Genomic DNA, 18,854 nt, shown 5'->3' with positions numbered 1-18,854 from the left:
GCTTATCCTTCCCTCACCAAGGCCCACCTCTATGCAAACTGTTTGCTGAACAAAACGTTTTCTGGACACAGTCACTAAATATTATACAAAAACAATAGCTATAAAATCTCTACATTTCATTCTAGCAAATGAAACAAAGAACCTTCCAGTACTTGGAATGTATAGAGGACCCAATTCTACTTCATTATTAATTTTTTTGAGTGGCTTCACATTCTAGTGTTAAAGACCCCCCCCGGAACAATGAATTGCATCCACTGGAAGATTTCAGGGGATGGCATGGATTTCTGCCGGCAGAGCATGACTTGCTCGCTTCCCGCATTCTGCTGCAGCTCTAAATGCCCCCTGAACTCCTGTTCCTTGAGAAGGGGGAACACACACACACACACCAAGGAACAGCATGAAGGAGGAGCCAGAGGTCTGCAACAGGAGTGAGAAATCAGCAGGGGGGGGGGAAATCATTCCCCTCACCTTATGTCTGTGGAAATCCTCTGGTAGATCTAACCCAATGGGTAATCTTATGATTACTAGGTTGGTTGGTTTGTTTAATTTAAGGGCCAAACTACCCATGACAACCGCATGTAATTTTTCCTTGGTACTTATTCTTGTACAAAAATGCAGCTACAAGGGCTGCTTACCTGTAGCAGAAGACAGTTAGGAGAAGTTTCCCTGCCAGTGGTTTTTTTATCCATATTTTTCCTCGGGGAAGGAGGCAGTTTAGGAGACATTTTGAAATTAAAAAACCACCAGAAGAAAAGTGGCTAAATCATCCCCTCTCCCTTTCTCACATTCGTATCCTGCTACAGATTACAGCATCTGCAGTTTGTTACAAACACTAGAGAAAAATTAAATGTAATTGGTACATTGGCCATTATGTAATGTTCTGTGCACTGTATTACTTAGAGTAATGTAAAAGTGCACGGGCCCAGGAAATTAAAGTCCCAAAAAAGGGAAGAGGCACTTATCTTCACTGACCATTTTTTGCTAAAAACAAGCTGTGGAATGGATGTTTTAAGCAGTATGTTGTGCAATACTGCTTCTATAATGAATTGGCGTTGAGTTACCCTCCAAGAAACAGTTGTCCAAGGACCTGTATCTTAAAGTTCTGTTAGCTGCCTAATATATATTGCTTTCAAGCATTTCTATCTTCAGGAGACATAAGAAATCTGTTAGTCAAGGAGAAGTTACTTGGCAGAAGTCCCTCTAAATTATTTTGCGTCCTCATAGGACAGCTGCATTGTGCAGGTAAGAAATCTTGACTTAGGAAGCAAATTTAATGGCCTCCCTTGGATTTAATTTTTTCCACAAGTTTGTACATCTGTATTCCTGAATTAAGTTACTTTCCATAATACAACATTTCTCCCTAACTGCTCTTCCTCTTCACCTTCAGCTACAAGTCACACGAGCTTCCGGTTTGTGGATCAGCGATGGCGGTCGTTCTCCCCGGACCTTGGGGGAGCGGCCCGCACACCAGCGGTATGGAGGAGGTGCTACCTCAAGTAGCACTCACACGGAACCTTTGTGATAGGCTCCAGGCCAGAGGGCTTTTGAGGGGCAGCCTCTTCGACGGCTAAATGCCGGAGAATTGAGGCTTCCCTCCGCCCTGACGGTCCTGCCGCTGTGTGGCCCTCGGGCACAAGCTGATTCGACTGGGACAAGCGTGGAGATCGAGCAGAATATCAATTACTGTGAGCGAGGTCAGAAAAATAACCGACAATTAACGTGAGTTCAAAATAAACGGAATATTTTAAAAGCGAATTTATCCCCCCCCCGGTGGGAAAAGTGGAGCGCAAAGAGGGACGCCTCTTATGCGAATGGACAGATAAACGTAACGAAGGGGCGGAGGGGGAAACAAGCAGCAATTTTGTTTTGAGAGACTTACTTGAGCGCTGAAATTGAGGCAACGATTTTTCAAGTCCGCGAGAAGCGGTTTGGAATGGTAAACAATCGTATAAAATGGCTGCCTTGCAAAGAAAGTTTAAAACGAAACCAGTGGGTAGTCAGAGCCCAAAACCGGAAGAGGGAGCAGATGTCATGAAAATGTTAGCAGATATGCTCAAGCCGGTGATGGAGCAACTCGATGGTATTAACCAGCAACTGACTTCCCTGAATCAAAACTTCGCATCCCAGCAGCTCCAACTGGCAGAAACGGCGAAGAAGGTGGAGCATACGACTGAGAGAATTAAAGAGATAGACACCACAAATAAGAAAATGAAGAAAAGAATGGGGGAAGTTGAAGCAAAACAAAACTTCCAAGAAAACCATTTGTTACAGCTACAAATGGAAAAAGCCAATATGATTCTCAGATTCCAGGGAGTTCCTGAATCAGAAAAGGAAGATCTGAGGAAGTTTCTCAGCGAGATCATTGCCCCAGCAATAGGCTCAACAGCGATGAAGTAGTAAAAGAGATGGAGACTGCTTATAGGGCATACTCCAATTATATTAAAAAAAATAGCCTGCCTGGAGAAATTGTGGACAGATTCTCAAGAAGACAGACCAGAGATACTATTTTAAAAGCGACTTCAGCAACTTCACTGAAACTGGGGAATACAAAAATTAAAACCTTAAAAGATATTCCATTTGAAATTTGCCAAAAGAGGAAAAGCTATAAGGACTTAATTTCTTTTCTTCAAACCAATGGAATTTCGTACAGGTGGGCGATCCCAGAGGGTGTCATCTTTAAAATCAATGACAAAAGAGAAAAGATTAACTCCATTTTTAAAGCCAAAGAATTTTTGAGACGTCAGTTGGGACCGGAGGAAGAATCCAAAGAGGAAGAATCGAAATCAAGTGACTCCGCTACCTCTGGAACGGATGAGGACTCTGCTGTAGAAACGGGTGCAGGCGCAATGAAAGTTACATATGATTTCAGAGACAGAAAACCAAAGTAAAGGCAAAAGTACTCTGAAAATTGCCTTTTGAAGCAAATAATAAGAAGATGTTCAGAATGTTCTCTCACAACAACTAACATACTAACATTGAAGCCGAGGCAAACAAGAACTCTACAAGTATACTGTTGTACTAACACTTTTATTAATAACACTTAGATTAACACGTATCTCCTCCTCTTGGGTTTTTAGTATTGTGTGGTTATCTATCCTTTATCCTTAGATGTAGCCCCCTTCCCTTATATTTTCTTTGTAGTTTTGTAGTCTTAAATAATAAAAAATATCCCTCCGGGGATTTCAAAAAAAAGCTACAAGTCACTCATTATGGTTTTGAACCTGTTCAGGAGCTTGATGAGGTGGGATTTTGAAGACGTGTATGCGAAGGTGAGCAGCAATCTGTATGCACAGCCCAGTTGAATATCTCAGCAAATCAAGCAAAGATATGAACTAAAGACAGTAGGGGGAAAAGAAGTTGAGAAATTGAGATCAGCATTGTACAAATTAATTCTGGTGTGCTTAAATTCTATTTTATACTCAGTAGTTACAGTTAGAAATTTTCTGTACCAGAAATTAGCACTGAAGTTAGGTTGTCTGATTTTAACTTAGAGATACCATGTCCCTTTTTTAAATATGCTGAATTAGATGCAAACCTCTTTTGCTCCTCCCCACACCAATTCCTTTTATCTACTTATCACACCTATAATGAGCAGTGTTCTAAGTGTACTCATTACAGGCTGAGGAGCGATGAAATGGGTGGGAATTGTGGAGTGGGAATTCAGTGGAGAATTCAGCTCTAGGAATAATCTCTGACTTACATTCTGGCAACCCTAACAGCATTTATTTACTTTACAAAATTTTATCCTGCCTTTTTGCCATCATAAGGGCCATCAAGGTGGCTAAAAAATTAAAGCATACATGATTAAAGTCATTTCCCCAAAACACACACATTAAAACAATTAAAAATGGAGCTAAATTTTAAAAAAATTAAAACATTGGGCAGGAAGGAGGGATCAATGAGGGAAAGCCAAAAAAAACCCCTATTCACCCCCTGGTGGAAGACGGAAACAGAAGGGTACAGGCACTTTCAGGACAGCTGACAAAAACCCATTAACACAACACATTAAAATCTTTTTAGAAATGCACAGTACCTAATACCTCTGGATACCACTCCTTTGGGGAGGGGGGTGACCTACTACCTATGTCAGGCACAAGATAAATATTCCTCCTCAGAAATAGGCTATTGAGCTTATGTTCAGCAGCTTGGTTTTGTGAGTATACTTATTATGGCACAAACCAAACACTGCTGTGATAATTGAACCTATCTAGTGTGGTCCCTCGGACATCTTCCTCCACTCTCTTTACATTTGCTGGTTTACAGTAAGCATAGGTTTCCTATTCTAGCATCATGGCAAATGATGGTTACTGTATCATGAAATAAGTAGTAATAGAGGGAACTGGAGAACGCAAGCCTGAAACGGTCAAACCACAGTTTGGGCATGATATCAGAAGCAAGCCAATTAGTTAAGTGCTTCCAGTTCTGTGCTGAGGATTGCAGCATTACTCTAGAGCGCATAAAGCAGAGGGGAATGATTCAAATAGAGAAAGTCTCTAGAAAATCACAATTCCCTTGTTTTATATAACCAATGTAAAATATGAAGAAAATGGCTCACCATTGCTATCCACAGAATTATATATTCATCAATAAAACTGTTGAAATACTGGTCTAGAAATAGGAGGCCTGGTCCAATAAATGCAGTGTCTTGCAGGAAGATTTCACTTTTTGTCATGTGTGCTATCTGTAAAACAAATATTGGACTAAGTTTCATGCACATTGTTCAGAAGAAGAAGAAGAGATTGGATTTATACCCCGCCCTTCACTTGGAGTCTCAGAGCGGCTTACAAACTCCTTTCCCTTCCCCTCCCCACAACACACACCCTGTGAGGTAGGTGGGGCTGAGAGAGCTCTGACAGAAACTGCTCTTTTCAAGAACACCTCTGACAGAACTATGGCTTGCCCGTTGTCACCCAGCATCTGCAAATGGAGAAGTGGGGAATCAAACCTGGTTCTCCCAGATTAGAGTTTGCACACTTAAACACTACAACATTTTAATTCTGTTGCTTACAATTTAAATATTCCGTCACCACTTTAACAGTTAATATTTATAGAAAAGAGTAAGAATCCAGTAGCACCTTAAAGACTAACAAAATTTGTGGTAAGATACAGAGGTCATTTCGGGGGGGATCGCGGGGAATCGCAGTTCCCCCGGGTGAGGTACGGGGGGGTGGGGCACATGACGAAGCCCCGCCCCCTGCTTCCGGCCGCCCCATTCAGCCAGGAGGAGGCAGGAGAAGAGGGAGGGTAAGTTGCTTCCTCCCTGCCTCTCCCCACTCCTGCCTGCCTGGGGCCAGGGAGGGCCTTTGCGGGGCTTCCTTGCACTCCTGCCGGCCTTGCAGGTCCACCGCCGGGCCCCTCATGGGGCTCGACAGTGGAGCTGCAAGGCCACCAGTGGCGGCCGGGACCGTTGGGGGCGGGGTGTGTGGCCTTATGACACACTTCCGGTGATGTCAGGGTGTGTGGAATATGCTAATGAGTTATGCTAATGAGTTCCCCTAGCTCTTTTTCTACGAAACGACCCCTGGTAAGGTATGAGCCTTCATGAATCACTTCTCACTTCTTCAGATACAGCTAGAATGTGAGTCCATCTGTCCTATATATTGGAAAATGGAATGATTTCAGATGCCAAATAACATTAGCAGGCAATGTAAATAACAGTGATTGGATTAGGTGTGATATGCAGAGAGGTAGCAGGCGTGGAGAAATCAGCACTTGTAATGAGACAGGAAACCTAGGTCTCAATTCAGTCCAGGTGGATGCATTGTCTTGAGCTTCGTTATCAGTTGCAATTCATCAGTATTAACTGCTCTTGCTCTTTTCTGCTGCTACAGACTAACACGGCTACCCATCTTCATCTTAGTCAATATTTATGTCCACCACAAGGAATTTATTCAAAGAAATCTCACTTTCTGCTCTGGAAAGATGAAGGCTGTTATGTTATTACTAACAACTTTAAGGTTAAGCAGATTTGTGTAGTTTCAAAAGCACTCATTGCTGGTTATTAATGTACTGAAATAAAAGGTGAATACACAGGGAAGGCTTTAAAAAAAGTCTAAAGGCTAGAGTTTCATACTTAAATCTTTTCCTAGTATTCTGAATGGCACTAGCAAAAGTGTACTCTGAAACTGTTCATGGTATTCACTTTAATCAATAACTAATCTTGAACTAAACAGCAGCCTTGATTCACATTATAAAATGACAGCCTTCGCTTACACAGTGCCCACAAAGATCTTTATTAATTACCAAATAACTAAACACTTGTATGACTCTTGGAATGTTCACAGTGATTCATATACAATATTATCTTGCTATGACAGTTTATTCAGTACATATTAAATGCTGAGATCTCCTTACCACCAGTTTTTGTGTGATCTTGGCACTCACAAATCCAAATGTTAAGGCATAGAGACAAGGATGCTTTTCAAAAATGTGTGTTGTAGACTTCTTATAGATCATTATTGCCAAAGTAATAATTAATCCTATATGGAGTCCTGGTGACAAAACACTTGTTCCCTGAAAGGTATAAAGAAAATACTCAGCAAAGCTTTCTTATACTATAGGTTTGAATGCTCATGGCAGTAATTCTACAATACTATATTATTTACTAATTTTACTTGAAACAGTAATTTCTTAAACAAAGATATTATTACAGCTCAGGGTTAACCACAGCTGTAAGATGGGACATGCTAAAAATATCTGGCATACAAGTCGAGTTTTTATTTAAACCAATGAAACAGGGAAACATACAAGATGTGTTCTATAGCTTACTGCGATTGTGGACCCATTCTTCCCAACTCCTCCCCCAAAGATTACTCTGAAATAGTGATAACTGGAATTTATTGCTCCAAATACCATTGCAGCCACAGGAATCATCTTCAGTCTTATGTCCAGTACAGAAACCTTTCAAGGAAAAAAAGATGTAAAGATAAAGATACTAATTAATATAATTATAAGATACTGAAAGGTTTTTAAGTTTATTTTTGAACTATCCATTTTTTTACTAGACTTGGATAAAACGCAGTCAACAACTCATGCCACGAAAATAGTAATTTGATTATCTTAGAAGGACAAAAGCTTAATGCATTTACAATTCAGAGTCAAGCATCTCTAAACAATTATTTTATTTCCAAATTTATTTGCGATCAGTTATAACTCTTAAAATGGATAGTTCCTCCAGATACACTGGTCAGCACAACAGTAGCACGACAGGAAATGCAAACACCATCTGCCTGCTTGGTTGAGATTCCATCATGCTATGAAATGGCACTATTCATATTATCCAGCTAATCAGCAAAACTATTTACCTTTATAACTCAAGTGCAGTTTCAAGGAAACTTCCAAAAGGCAGCAGAGGATTGAAAAGAAGAGTAAAAAATGAATTGGCTGTAACCCACCAAGTTATGTTTTAGAAGACAGACTTGCCTAAAGATCTGTAGTAGTTCCAGAACAGAACACAAGTATTGCAAGAAGAAAAGGTTATAATTAAAGCAGATATTTTTCCCCTCTACAGAATAACAAAAGTTGCTGCTTTATTGCCCTCAAGGCCCAAAGATAGCACAAAGGGTACCCTTTGTCCTCTTGCTTAATGCTGCAATATCTCATACGGCTGAATAATAGGCATCAGCACTTGAGTGTTCCAAGAATGTTCCTGTATGGTACAGTGGTACCATACAAGAAGCTGGAGATGGGATGGGGAAGAAGAGGCCACAATTAAGGGATGTAAAGGAGTCTTAAGGCAAGAGGAGCATAGAAGCAATAGCTTCACCATAGGGCACTAATACAACTGCAGCTCCTCAAGCTTTTTCTTGCTTCACTGCAGCTGAACAGAACAATCAGGCTGCATAAATTGAATTTTAAGGGATCTGTGTAATATTAACTCAAGCAATTCTGCTATTAGCCATGATTACCAAGCATACAAGACAGCTGACTACATCTGTACACAGAGAGTGCTTATTATTACAGAGGACAACTGTACGTCCAAAGGAGACTCTCTTCCTTTCATCCCTTCTTTTGGAAAAAACTTCAGTGTATTTTAATTTCATGAGTATGCAATTATTCTAGCATGGCAGAATATTTTGATTTAATTCCAAGGGTCAATGCAGGCAACTGTGAACTACACAGCAACTGCAATCAGAGTGTATAGTGAATTGTCAGTCAACAGATGGTGAGTGGATTGCCGATAGCCTCCAACCATGTGGTTTCAATTTAGTGTTATATTTCTCCATTACTCTGGATATCTGAGCAGCTGCAGAAGAGAGGCAACTGGCACATAGTGTGAGAGGAGCGGTGGCATAGTGGGTATTATTTATTTATTTATTTTATTCAATTTATACCCCGCCCTCCCCGCAATGCAGGCTCAGGGCGGCTTAATGCTGCATATCGCACTGTCTTAACATCCGAACTGTGTCAGTTTGAGCCCCGCGCTGGTGTGAGCAGCCAGCCTGTTGTCCCCAGCTCATCGTCCACCCAGCGATTCGAAAGCCTCGGCGAGTAGATAAAATGGGAACCACTCCTTAGAGAGGGTGGGCACACCAACTCCCCTGTGGAAAGGTGTTAGCTGTCGGTTGGGACGTCCTGTTCCAGGATCGGAAAGGCGGAAGAAACTACTCGGCTACTAAAATCCCTGCAGTGGGATGCTCCGGCCAGGCGGTGGCAGCGTGGCGATACGACATACGGGTCCTGAAGCCCCAACGTCATCAAGCCGGTTGACGCAGCCGTTCGGGACATGACTGATCCAAGCCAGAAGACGTTTCCACCGTGCAGTTACGGCATGTGCAATTAAAAATAAATTATATGTTGTCTTTCCTATCCCCTATGAACATTGTTAGTCCCCTGTCTAAAAGTGTAACTGTAAATCACTTTGAGCCCACTTGTGGGGAAAGCGATTAATAAAATCAAAAAAATTGAGACACCAGGTGGCTTCCTACCCCATTAAAGGGTTTACAGTGTTAAGTCTTAAAGGTGCCACTGGCTTTGTTCTGAAGCTTCTACAGTGCAATTCTGGATTCTACAGAACAAGCATAAAGCAGTGAGGCCTTGAAGGCACAGCACAGACCAGTATAAATAACTCAGATTTTGCTAAATTAAGAGCCATATTCTGTTGGCTGATCAAAAATACAACCTTTAAGGGCTGCTGTAGGATTACAGCGTGTTATGCACCGTTACATGGGATAAATCAGTAAAATACAGAATTTAGAATATTATGAAATCGAATTGTCTGTGCCTAGACTGTGGTAGGTTAAGAAGACTTGAGTGATTCAAGACAAAGATAGCTTATGGCAGATGGGTTCTTTTTCCTTTGTGGAATTCTAAACTCATGCACAGGATGGCACATTACGACACTGAGGGAAGAGTACTAGAACTACACGGGAAAAGGTACCCTACAGTAAACACAGGCCCAGGACCTGGTACGTGGATAATATGTGCTAAATACAAAGGATCAGAAGAAACTACTAAATATTTATGCATAGGTATGCTGTACAGTATTTAATGCAGACTGCTATTCAGTTACCTTTGCGTCCCACATTGTTGTTCCACCAAATGCGGATAACAAAAAGACTATCATGATGCCTATCTGTACTTCAGTTACATCAAGTCTAGAGTGAAAAAGAGATACGATTGGTCCATATCAATAATTTCATGTCCTGTACATATGAGACATCAAAAGCATACTCAAACTAAGCATCAACCCCCTTCAGGCAGCAAAAGTTGCACGGCCTCGACAGATACAACAAAAAGCAGCAAAAGCATTTCCCTCCCCAAAAGCAATCATTAATGTTTCTACTATGGATACATTTAATCTTGCCAAAACAAACCCACTGATTTCAACGGCCTTAGACCAGAGTAACTCTACAAAGGATTGCACTGTTAGAGGGCTACAACCTGGGTATATTGGACTCTGGATAAAATAATTAAGTTTGTGAAGCACTGCAGAATTCTTGATTAAAATATTTATGGTCCTAAAACATCAAGTACTAGGAAATAATGGACACTTTCACCCTCGGCCTCCCGGTTTAGTTTTTCGAAAGTGAGTGAAGCCAGATGGGGCCTTTGCTCAGCAGGGCTTCTGACTGGCTGTGCAGATTTTTTAAAAAAGTTGCTTGAGCAGCGGCTGCCACCATGGCACAAGGATGTTCATTGTATGACTGAAAATAAGCTGTGCGTATGCAGGAAAATATTTTAAAGCAATACGTTTATTTTAAAAGGCACCCTGTTAAACAGAGCTTCTGCCTGAAGTGTTGAAGAGTTACCATTGGACTTAGGTATGGCTTCACTCCCTGACATTTTGTGGTTGGCTTGGCCCCACCTCTTGCGGCAACCATTTTGTGGCTGCACTCCACTCACTATGCCAGAATTCCCGGGTGTCCACAGGTTCAAAAAGGTTGGGGACCCTTGGTTTAGTCAGTCTTGGCTGACTAAAGAGCAGCTGTGGCACTGGCCACTTAACTTTTTCTCCACTAACACTGCCTAACAGTCTCCATCTTTCAGTATCAAGTACCATGCCTGTTTTGGGCCTTAGCTCACAAAACAAAATGTATTTCCCCATGTCCCAATTAAATCCAATACTCAAGTTTTAGGGCCAGAGCCAATATCTTTCAAGCATCACTCACAAACAATTCATGCAAAGATCCACTTACTTCCCAAACTTTAGCATGCCTGATACATAGGTTTGCCAGTGAGCACAGTAAAACAGGAAACTTCCAATAACGCAACAGAAAAACAGCCAGTCTGGATTCGTTCCTAGCCGAATTGCTGAGCAGGCTGCAGTACCAATTAAAACTGAAAAATCCAAGTGGTTTTGGTTAGTTATCTAAATATCCAAACTTGCAAACATGTAAACAAGTGCCACTTTATGATGGTGCAATAAATGGATTGAAAGGAAAGCTATGCTCAAGGTGAGATAATCATGCAACCCTTTTGCCAGAATAACCCTGCCCATACTTTAATGAATTCTTTCACTACTACTGCTGAATTAACAGATCAAACCTATAAATTACACAACAGCATATATCAGATACACGAATCTGTTGGAAATGCTTTTGCGCCTGGCAGTAGTTCCATGCAAAGGCTGTAACATCCAAAATACTTTACTGTGTATTTACCCTGTGTGCTGAGATAGTCCTTGACAACATCACACGTATCTGCCAGACATAGTCACAAATACTCTCTTGCATGTGCTGTGATGCCATGGTTCAATACCAGATTACAGCCAGGGAGACTCAGATTAAAATCCCATTTAGCTATGAAACTGGCTCAGTTGTGAGATAACCCTTTCCCAAGAACTTGTAGTGCTATACTCATTGGTCAACATCTCCTTTCCTTGTTGCTACATTTCTAGCTTCTCTCCACTGTGCCTATTTGTGAGAAAGATACGTGGTTGGTTATATTTAGCCGATTTCCTACCAATAAACAGAAAGACAGCTAAAAGCAAATGTCTCACTTTAGCAAACATACTTAGGCATGAGGTCCCAAGAAGAAATGTGAAGGGGTTTTTTTTGGGGGGGGGAATTGGGGGAAATTTTCCCATGGATCTGCTGTCCCCCCCCCCCCATTTTCTCTATGAAAAAAAAATGAAAATTGGGGAACACACGAAAAACTCCTATGAAGTATTTTCTCTATTGCAATGATTTTTTAAAGATTTTAATTGGTCAAATGTATAGTGCTACTGAAGAATTCAGTGTTGTCAACTTGATATCCAAATGTGCTGGTAGTCCTACCATTACAGTATGAGACTTTCTTTCTTTACTTGTCTATTTTTTCTATTATTATTATTTTTGCTTCCTCTCAGCAAAGACATATGCCAAGGTACTACAGGGTACAGCTCTCTATTGGGTATAGTCACAGTTCTGCATATAAGACAACTAAAGCATTTCCATAAATATGCAATCCACAATTTTGTATCTTAATTAAGGTATAAATTGTGCACTTCATGCAATTAAAGCAAAACATAACTAGGTTTAATAAGGAAGTATTACATATATTTCAGTCCCCCCCCCCCAATTTTATTATTCCCCTAACCCCACTCCAATAGCTTCCAAACGTCCCAAAATTTTACAACTCTAGTCCCAAGGGCATATGGGCATGGCAGTACATTGCTTAGCCCATAAATAAATAAATTTCTTATTTATTTAGTGATGTATGAAAAATGGCTCCCAAGAGCAACAGGTGGCAAAGAGCAACTTCAGATAGTCTGAGAAAAACAAACGTTTGACAGTTAACTTGGAAGAAGCTAATATATAATTTGCTGAAAATGAAGGGCTAAAACTTCCTATGGTAGTACACTTGGGAAGATAACTAAATTGAACCTATCCAACACCCCTGATGTTACATATGCAGCATTAAACTTGTCAACATCCTTAAAAAGCATATTTTTAAAAATATTCTTCTGACTTGTAATGGTCTTTGCGAATGTGCACTTATGGCTATTTTCCGCACACCTGTCCCCCCTGCATTAATAGAAACAATTGTTTTGACATTACCTATGGAAATAGAGTCACAGCCATGGTCAAAGAGTTCACCCAAAGGAGAGCTGCTGTTGGTTCTTCTAGCTTGCTTCCCATCAATAGCATCCAGTGACTGGTAAATAAAGAGTCCTAATGCACACGAAAAGAGTACCCAAGAAGGAGCCTGAAACAAATACAAAAAGAGAATCCATTCTGGCACTATCAAGCCAGCTGCTGAAACGTTAACTATGTTTGGCTAGCAGCATGTGCAGAATAGCCCTTTGAAAACAAAGCTCACACAACTGAATTCATTGAGCCATAGGGTCAGGCAAACCTGAAAGGTTGCCAGCAGTATTCAGTTGAGCAATAGTGATAATCACCGTCATCATCCAGAGAGGCAATATACTCTGAACTGTATTGATTTTTCTAACTGGAACATAATGCAAGTTGTGTTGATAGGCTTGAGGGATGTTATTTATTTACTTCGTTTATAGTCTTTCTTCCATCACAGAATTCAAGGGAGGTTACATAGGAGTCCAAGGATGTCTCTCATTCAGACCAGATCAAACCCTGCTGTATCAGGTGCTCTCAGACCATACCCTAAGCTCTGCTTAGCTTAACTCTGCCAGAAAAGAAAACAGTTTCAGATCATTAATAACATAAAGAGAACTTGCAGGAGGGGGATACAACCACTGTGAGGTTATCATAATTCACTGGAAGCACAATGAGAGCCCACAGATATATGGACCTACTTGGCTCCAAGGGTTTTAGGCCACTATTCAGAATTATTTAACAATTAAACTGCATTTCTAAACAAAACTTCTTCTTGCACTGGTGTTCCTTTCTATCAAAGACTCCAGTTACATCCATGGGTTTGGGGTGTTGTTGTTTTTTTTAATAAAAAAAGCTAATAAGGCCTTTTATTTGCATGGTCAGTGTCAACTACTAAGTGCTACCCTCTGATGCTCCACATTCCAGTCAGGCAACCAAGACTGCCTCCCTGCCTTCCCTCACTATCCTTATTGTGGAAAGCCTCTTTGTCACACCTGCCAATCAAGGAGCGTCCTTTAAGGTCATCTGGATTTTGCTCCCCTTTCCCAAGCCTAGGAAAAATCCTATATTATGCATCCGATTAAATTCCAAGTCCTATCACTGCTACCAAAAAGCTTCCCCAAAATGTCATTGGTGTTCAGATCCTGCTGTGTTCTGCCCACTGTGCCCTGTGTCTCAACTCCCTTGCTCTTCTCAGTTTTGCTGTGCATGGCAGACTCCACATGTGTGTCTCTTGATCTTCAGCCCCCTTGGACCTACACTTGGATTTGTTTGCTAGGAAGGAACTCTGCCCCTTACCCTGGCAAGTACTCCTCTGGTCAGCTCTGAACAGAAATCCAGCTTGTGTTGTTCCAAAATTCCCTTTGACATGATTGGCTGTCTAGATGGCCAGGACCCTCACCTGAAGAAACCTTTACTTGGTTATCTGTGCTGACAGCTAGCCACAAGTCTTCCCTCTCGCTCTTCCTCATTAGCCCCTGCCTCCCTGTGCACTGCACAAGCATGTGGGAGCATATGAAGTATCTGCACTGCATTTTGGGCATTTTAGTGTTTGGTGACATTTTAGCACGCTTGACATTATCATGAGTATATTACTATTGCTCTCAACAAAACCTCTCTGTTTTCACTATACCCAGTTTCTCACTACTTTTTTTTCCAGGCTGGCCTAGAATCTTCATTACTTTGTTAAATGATCCCTTAGTTGTTTGTGTCTCTTTTAGCACAGGAGGGAAAGAACAACCGGACGGCAGTTTCTTCCATAACCTTTGGCTCCCCTAGAGGAAATTTGGACCTAGAGGAAAGTAGGAAAGCAAGCCTTGTTCACACAATCATGTGTCTAGCTGCAAGTTCTCACCCATACATGGTAACAATCTGTAAACAGCAAGGGAGAGAGAATAAAGCTCCTGATATCAGACTCCCGAAGCAAACTGTCGCCAGCTCTCCCTTCTCAGTCAGGGGCCATTCCTCCTCCTGATGGGAAAAGGAGAGAGCCAAGGCTCCTTCTTTTGAGAGGCAGCTAGCACAGAGGACCGAGTTAACTGTGTGAGAATTTTCTCTCTGCAATCTACTTTGTTAAGCAAGTTGCTGAAAGGTCTAAATGTTAAATGACAAGGAACATAGCCAATTTGTTGGTCCCTTCAGGACATTTGTGAGACCCACAACACTGTCGGTTTTTTTAGTATTTTTGCATTTGTGTGTGCCTGGAAGGCATGGCAACCTCTGGCGACTCCTCTTGGGGCATGGAGGACGTTCAGAGAAGTGGCTTAATAGCCTGCCTCTTGGCCTTGGTATTCTTTGGAGGTCTCACAACCAAATACTAGGCAGGGTCAGCCCTTCTTAGCTTCCAAGATCTGACGAGATCAGGTTTGAATGGCCTATCCAGGTCAGGGCCCAACACAACACTTTGCTATGCTCGTGGTCAAACTGAGCATAAAATTGCCCTACATCTTAAGTGTTTATGCTACATCTCACCCCATTTTGTATGTATTTTAACTGTTCTGTGTATATTTTAACTGTTTCTAAAATTGTTTTAATAATGTATGTTTGGGAGAGGGGTTGATTTTAATGGTTTTATAATGTATGTTTTAAATTGTTAGCCACCTTGGCAGCCCTTGTAAGGGCAGAAAGGCTGGATATAAATTCTGTAAATAATAACAATAAAAAAATCACGTGTGCAAATGTGACTTATCTTCTGGAGCGCCTGAAAAAGATGTGTACCCAGTTCTTGTACTTTCATCTTTAGAAGAAGAGTTAGTTTTTATAACCCACTTTTCTTTACTCTAAGAAGTCTCAAAGCCGCTTGCAATTGCCTCCCCTTCCTCTCCCCACAACAGATATCCTGTGAGGTAGGTGAGGCTGAGAGAGCTCTCAGAGAACTGTGACTGTCCAAAGATCACCCAGCAGCCTTCACATGGAATAGTGGTGAATCAAACACAGTTCTTTGAATTATCGTCCACCGCTCTTAACCACTACACCATGCTGGCTCTCTTTAAAGCATGGCAGAAATATAATCCAATTCTGAAACAGTTCCCTCTCTCTGTCTTTAACTGACCAAAGAGGAAATAAAGCACAATCCATGTTAATACATTTTATTAGGACCAATCAAAATTATGCAAATAGCCTGTAGTGACCCTGGAAACAAAACCAAAAGCATTTGCTACCTTGATTCCTTCCTCAATCACAACTGTGAGGAATGACCAAAGGTCACTACTAGCTATCTGACTAATTACATGTGGCCTCTTTGACACAGTCTTAATAACAAGTTAATGTTTAACTACTTACCAAGTATAATTAAGAATAGTGGTCAGTCCAAACAAGACAAAAGATTCAATGAGCAAGCCTTTCCAAACAACTTCCACTTTGGGAAGAAATACTTTAACAGCTGTTTCTCAAATGGCACTCTCCTTTCTTATATCATGTCATTATTATAATTTATTTATTTAGTTATTTGATTTGTATCCCGCCGAGACGGGCTCCCCTGATGGCACTCAGATGTACCCATAAGGGCCAAGAACATGGCACCTCTTTTGGCAATTCCTGTGGAGCTGCAACCCACATTTTGGAAAACCTGATCCTTGAATATCTACAGTCCAGTTACCAATAAGAAAAAACTGATCCGTGATGCACACTTTCTGATGATCACTTCCATGTCCTGGCATGTGAAAAGTTGATTAAATGCTATTAAGAGCTGTGGCACAGTAAACAGAGCCAATAAGAAAAAAAGTGGCAGGTTTCTTCAGATTCAGGACAATAAATCTTCAGTTTCACTAGCTTTAGCTGCTATGGATTTAACATTCTCAGACCTGTGACCAACCCACCCCTCTGATACACACCTTTTACAAACATGAAAAACTGACACATACATCTCCACTAACAAGTAACACCTCTTCAACTAAGGGAGGCTGCTGCCAATTGGCACTCAGCACAACAGAGGAGTATATTATATGCGTGTTGCAAGAATCTCCAGTGTTAAATACTGGTGTGCACAAAGCAAATAAGCCTGTATGTATGGGAGGAAGGAAAGAGAATGGATACAGACAGGAAGAGTGAAGTGAAACCAGGCAAAGAAGAGATACTCACAGGCGGAAGGAACCCAACTGCAAATATTGCTGAAAACAACGTATCACTTCCCTGAACTGCCTGCAACTTGTTTAATGCAGGAAAACACAGAAAGGAAAGCAACCAGAAATAACTAACAAGTGGATCCGTTATGAGGCTGTACCACTTTAGTCATTTTAGCTTCTGGGGAGAATTCAGGCTTGATTTGATCTAGAACCCACTTATTTGCCTTTTTGGTGGTCCATGTTATCCATAAAACTCTCCTCCAACACCACATTTCAAATGAATCAACTTTCTTCCTGTCAGCTTTCTTTCCTTATCTGACTTTCACATCTATACATAGTAATGGAGAATACTATGGGGTGAATTATCTTGATCTTGAGAGCCAATTTGGTGTAATGGTGGTGGACTCTTATCTGGGAGAACCGGGTTTGATTCCCCCGCTCCTCCACGTGCGGCTGCTGATGTGACCTTGGATCAGTCACAAGTTCTCTCAGAGCTGTTCTCTCAGGGGCAGTCCTCGAAAGAGCTCTCTCAGCCCCACCTACCTCACAGGGTGTCTGATGTGGGGAGGGGAAGGGAAAGGAGTTTGTAAGCCGCTCAGAGTGAAGGGCGGGGTATAAATCCAATCTCTTCTTCATCATCATTTTGGTCACCACCAGCAATGCTGCCTCCTTCATGGCTGCCTCCTGATTTCTTGGTTGCAGTCTCCCTTTTGGTTGATGGTGGAGCCCATGCGGGTGGAAGACCATGGGGGATTAAGGAGGAATTGTAGCCTCTCTTTCCACCTTCTGCACATTGTGGGAGTCCCTATGACAAAACTTGCCCCTGCAGAAACACTCCAGCACTGTGTTTGCACAGCCATAAACAGTATCTTTTAAAGAAAAGTAGAAACTCTAACCCAGCAGCCCCGGCAGGAGGAGGGAAGGTGTGCTGTGTCACTGGCCTGATGTCACAGGCACTTCAGCCTCAAAGTAGGTCAAAACAGGCAAGTATCAAACTGGATTATCAATCAAAGAGGACATTAAGGGAGCTCTGGCAAAGCAAGCCACCTCCCTCTCACCTCAGCGGGCACTCTTCAGCAGAGCCTCCTGACACTCCTCTAGCTGCATTTCAACGGTCTTGAGCAATCGACAAAATTGACGCACGAACTTCTTGGGGCACAAGTGTTTATACACAAAAGTCAACTTTCCAGCATCCAAGTGCAAAAACTGCATCTTCTGCTCGGAAAATACGTGCCCCACTGCAACATCTCCTCGCACTGACTGTGAGAGAGAACTTAACTACACAAGAGAGATACCAGCCTTTTTTATTTGGTCTTCCATAACTCTACTGCCCCAGCTCTACCGCAGGCCTCTCTGGCTGCAACACCTATAACCTCTTACTAGAAGGGACTAAGTCCTGCTGGAGTCAGCACAAGTTACTTGGGTAAGTTTGAACAAAGTTTGTGTCCGGTGGCACGTTTAAGACCAACAACTGGGGTGCAGTGGCACGGCTACCCACCTGGGCAAGTTTGGAAAGCGTTGGTTTACTCAAGGCTTTTCTCTCCCCAAAGTTTCTGCCCCTCTCGAAAGCGCCCCACCTCTCGAAAGCTCCGACAGCTGCTCAGCCCCGCCCCGAGCGACAAAGCAAGCAGCCCGCCCGCCCAGGGCCCGACGCGCTCTTGGCAGCGGCCCGTCCCCCCCGAAAAGAGTACCCAAGAAGGAGCCTCCTCGGTGGCGCTGGGGCAGTAGGCGAAGACCAGGAGGTTGGGGATGAGGTTGACGACGAAGCCGGCCAGGGTGATGGCGTTGGGGGCCAGCCAGGCGGGCGCGCGCTCCACCAGCCAGGCCCAGTAGAGCTGCAGCGGCGGCTCCAGCAGCGAGCGCCCCGACGCGCTATAGCGGTGCTGCTCCAGGCGCCTCAGCTGCGCCCCGCTCAGGGGCTCCGGCAGCGCCCACCGCCAGCCCATGACGCGTCTCCCAACCCCCGGCCGACCTCGCCCTGCCTGTCTGCTCCGGAGCCCGGCACTGCCGGCCCGCAAGCGCGGCAAGAGGAGAGGCCGAGCTGGGCGGGGCGGGGACGGCGAAGAGGGAAGGACTTGCGAGAGCCGCTGAAGCTGCTCCGGAGGGAGGCAAGCAGGAAGTTGGAGGCTGCCTGCGGGGAGGAGGAGGAGGCGGTTGCAGCAGCCCGTCCAGCCCAGCTTAGGCGTGGGAAAGAGACGTGCGGGGCGTCTCTCGCCGTGGCTCCCTCCGCTTGCGCCGCAGGGCGACCAGCAGCGCTTTTGCGCACGTGTGACTGGCTGAGAGCCGAGCGGCGCCC

At 42.9% G+C, this 18,854-nt stretch overlaps 1 protein-coding gene across 1 annotated transcript; it reads right to left on the bottom strand.

The window, feature by feature from the left end:
* Positions 1 to 3,154: 3,154 nt before the first annotated feature.
* On the bottom strand, positions 3,155 to 18,632 carry CHPT1 (choline phosphotransferase 1). Its single transcript, XM_015422100.1, has 8 exons — positions 18,262 to 18,632; positions 12,480 to 12,627; positions 10,638 to 10,779; positions 9,512 to 9,596; positions 6,769 to 6,900; positions 6,355 to 6,513; positions 4,556 to 4,681; positions 3,155 to 3,332 (listed from the first exon to the last, which is right to left on the bottom strand). Exons 1-8 carry the CDS (start codon positions 18,502 to 18,504, stop codon positions 3,201 to 3,203), a joined length of 1,167 nt encoding a protein of 388 aa, XP_015277586.1. The 5' UTR covers positions 18,505 to 18,632; the 3' UTR covers positions 3,155 to 3,200.
* Positions 18,633 to 18,854: the final 222 nt, after the last annotated feature.

Source organism: Gekko japonicus, unplaced genomic scaffold, assembly GCF_001447785.1.
Source record: "Gekko japonicus isolate JY-2015 unplaced genomic scaffold, Gekko_japonicus_V1.1 scaffold280, whole genome shotgun sequence".
Lineage (NCBI taxonomy): Eukaryota > Metazoa > Chordata > Lepidosauria > Squamata > Gekkonidae > Gekko > Gekko japonicus.
This window is presented reverse-complemented; position numbering and strand designations above follow the sequence as displayed.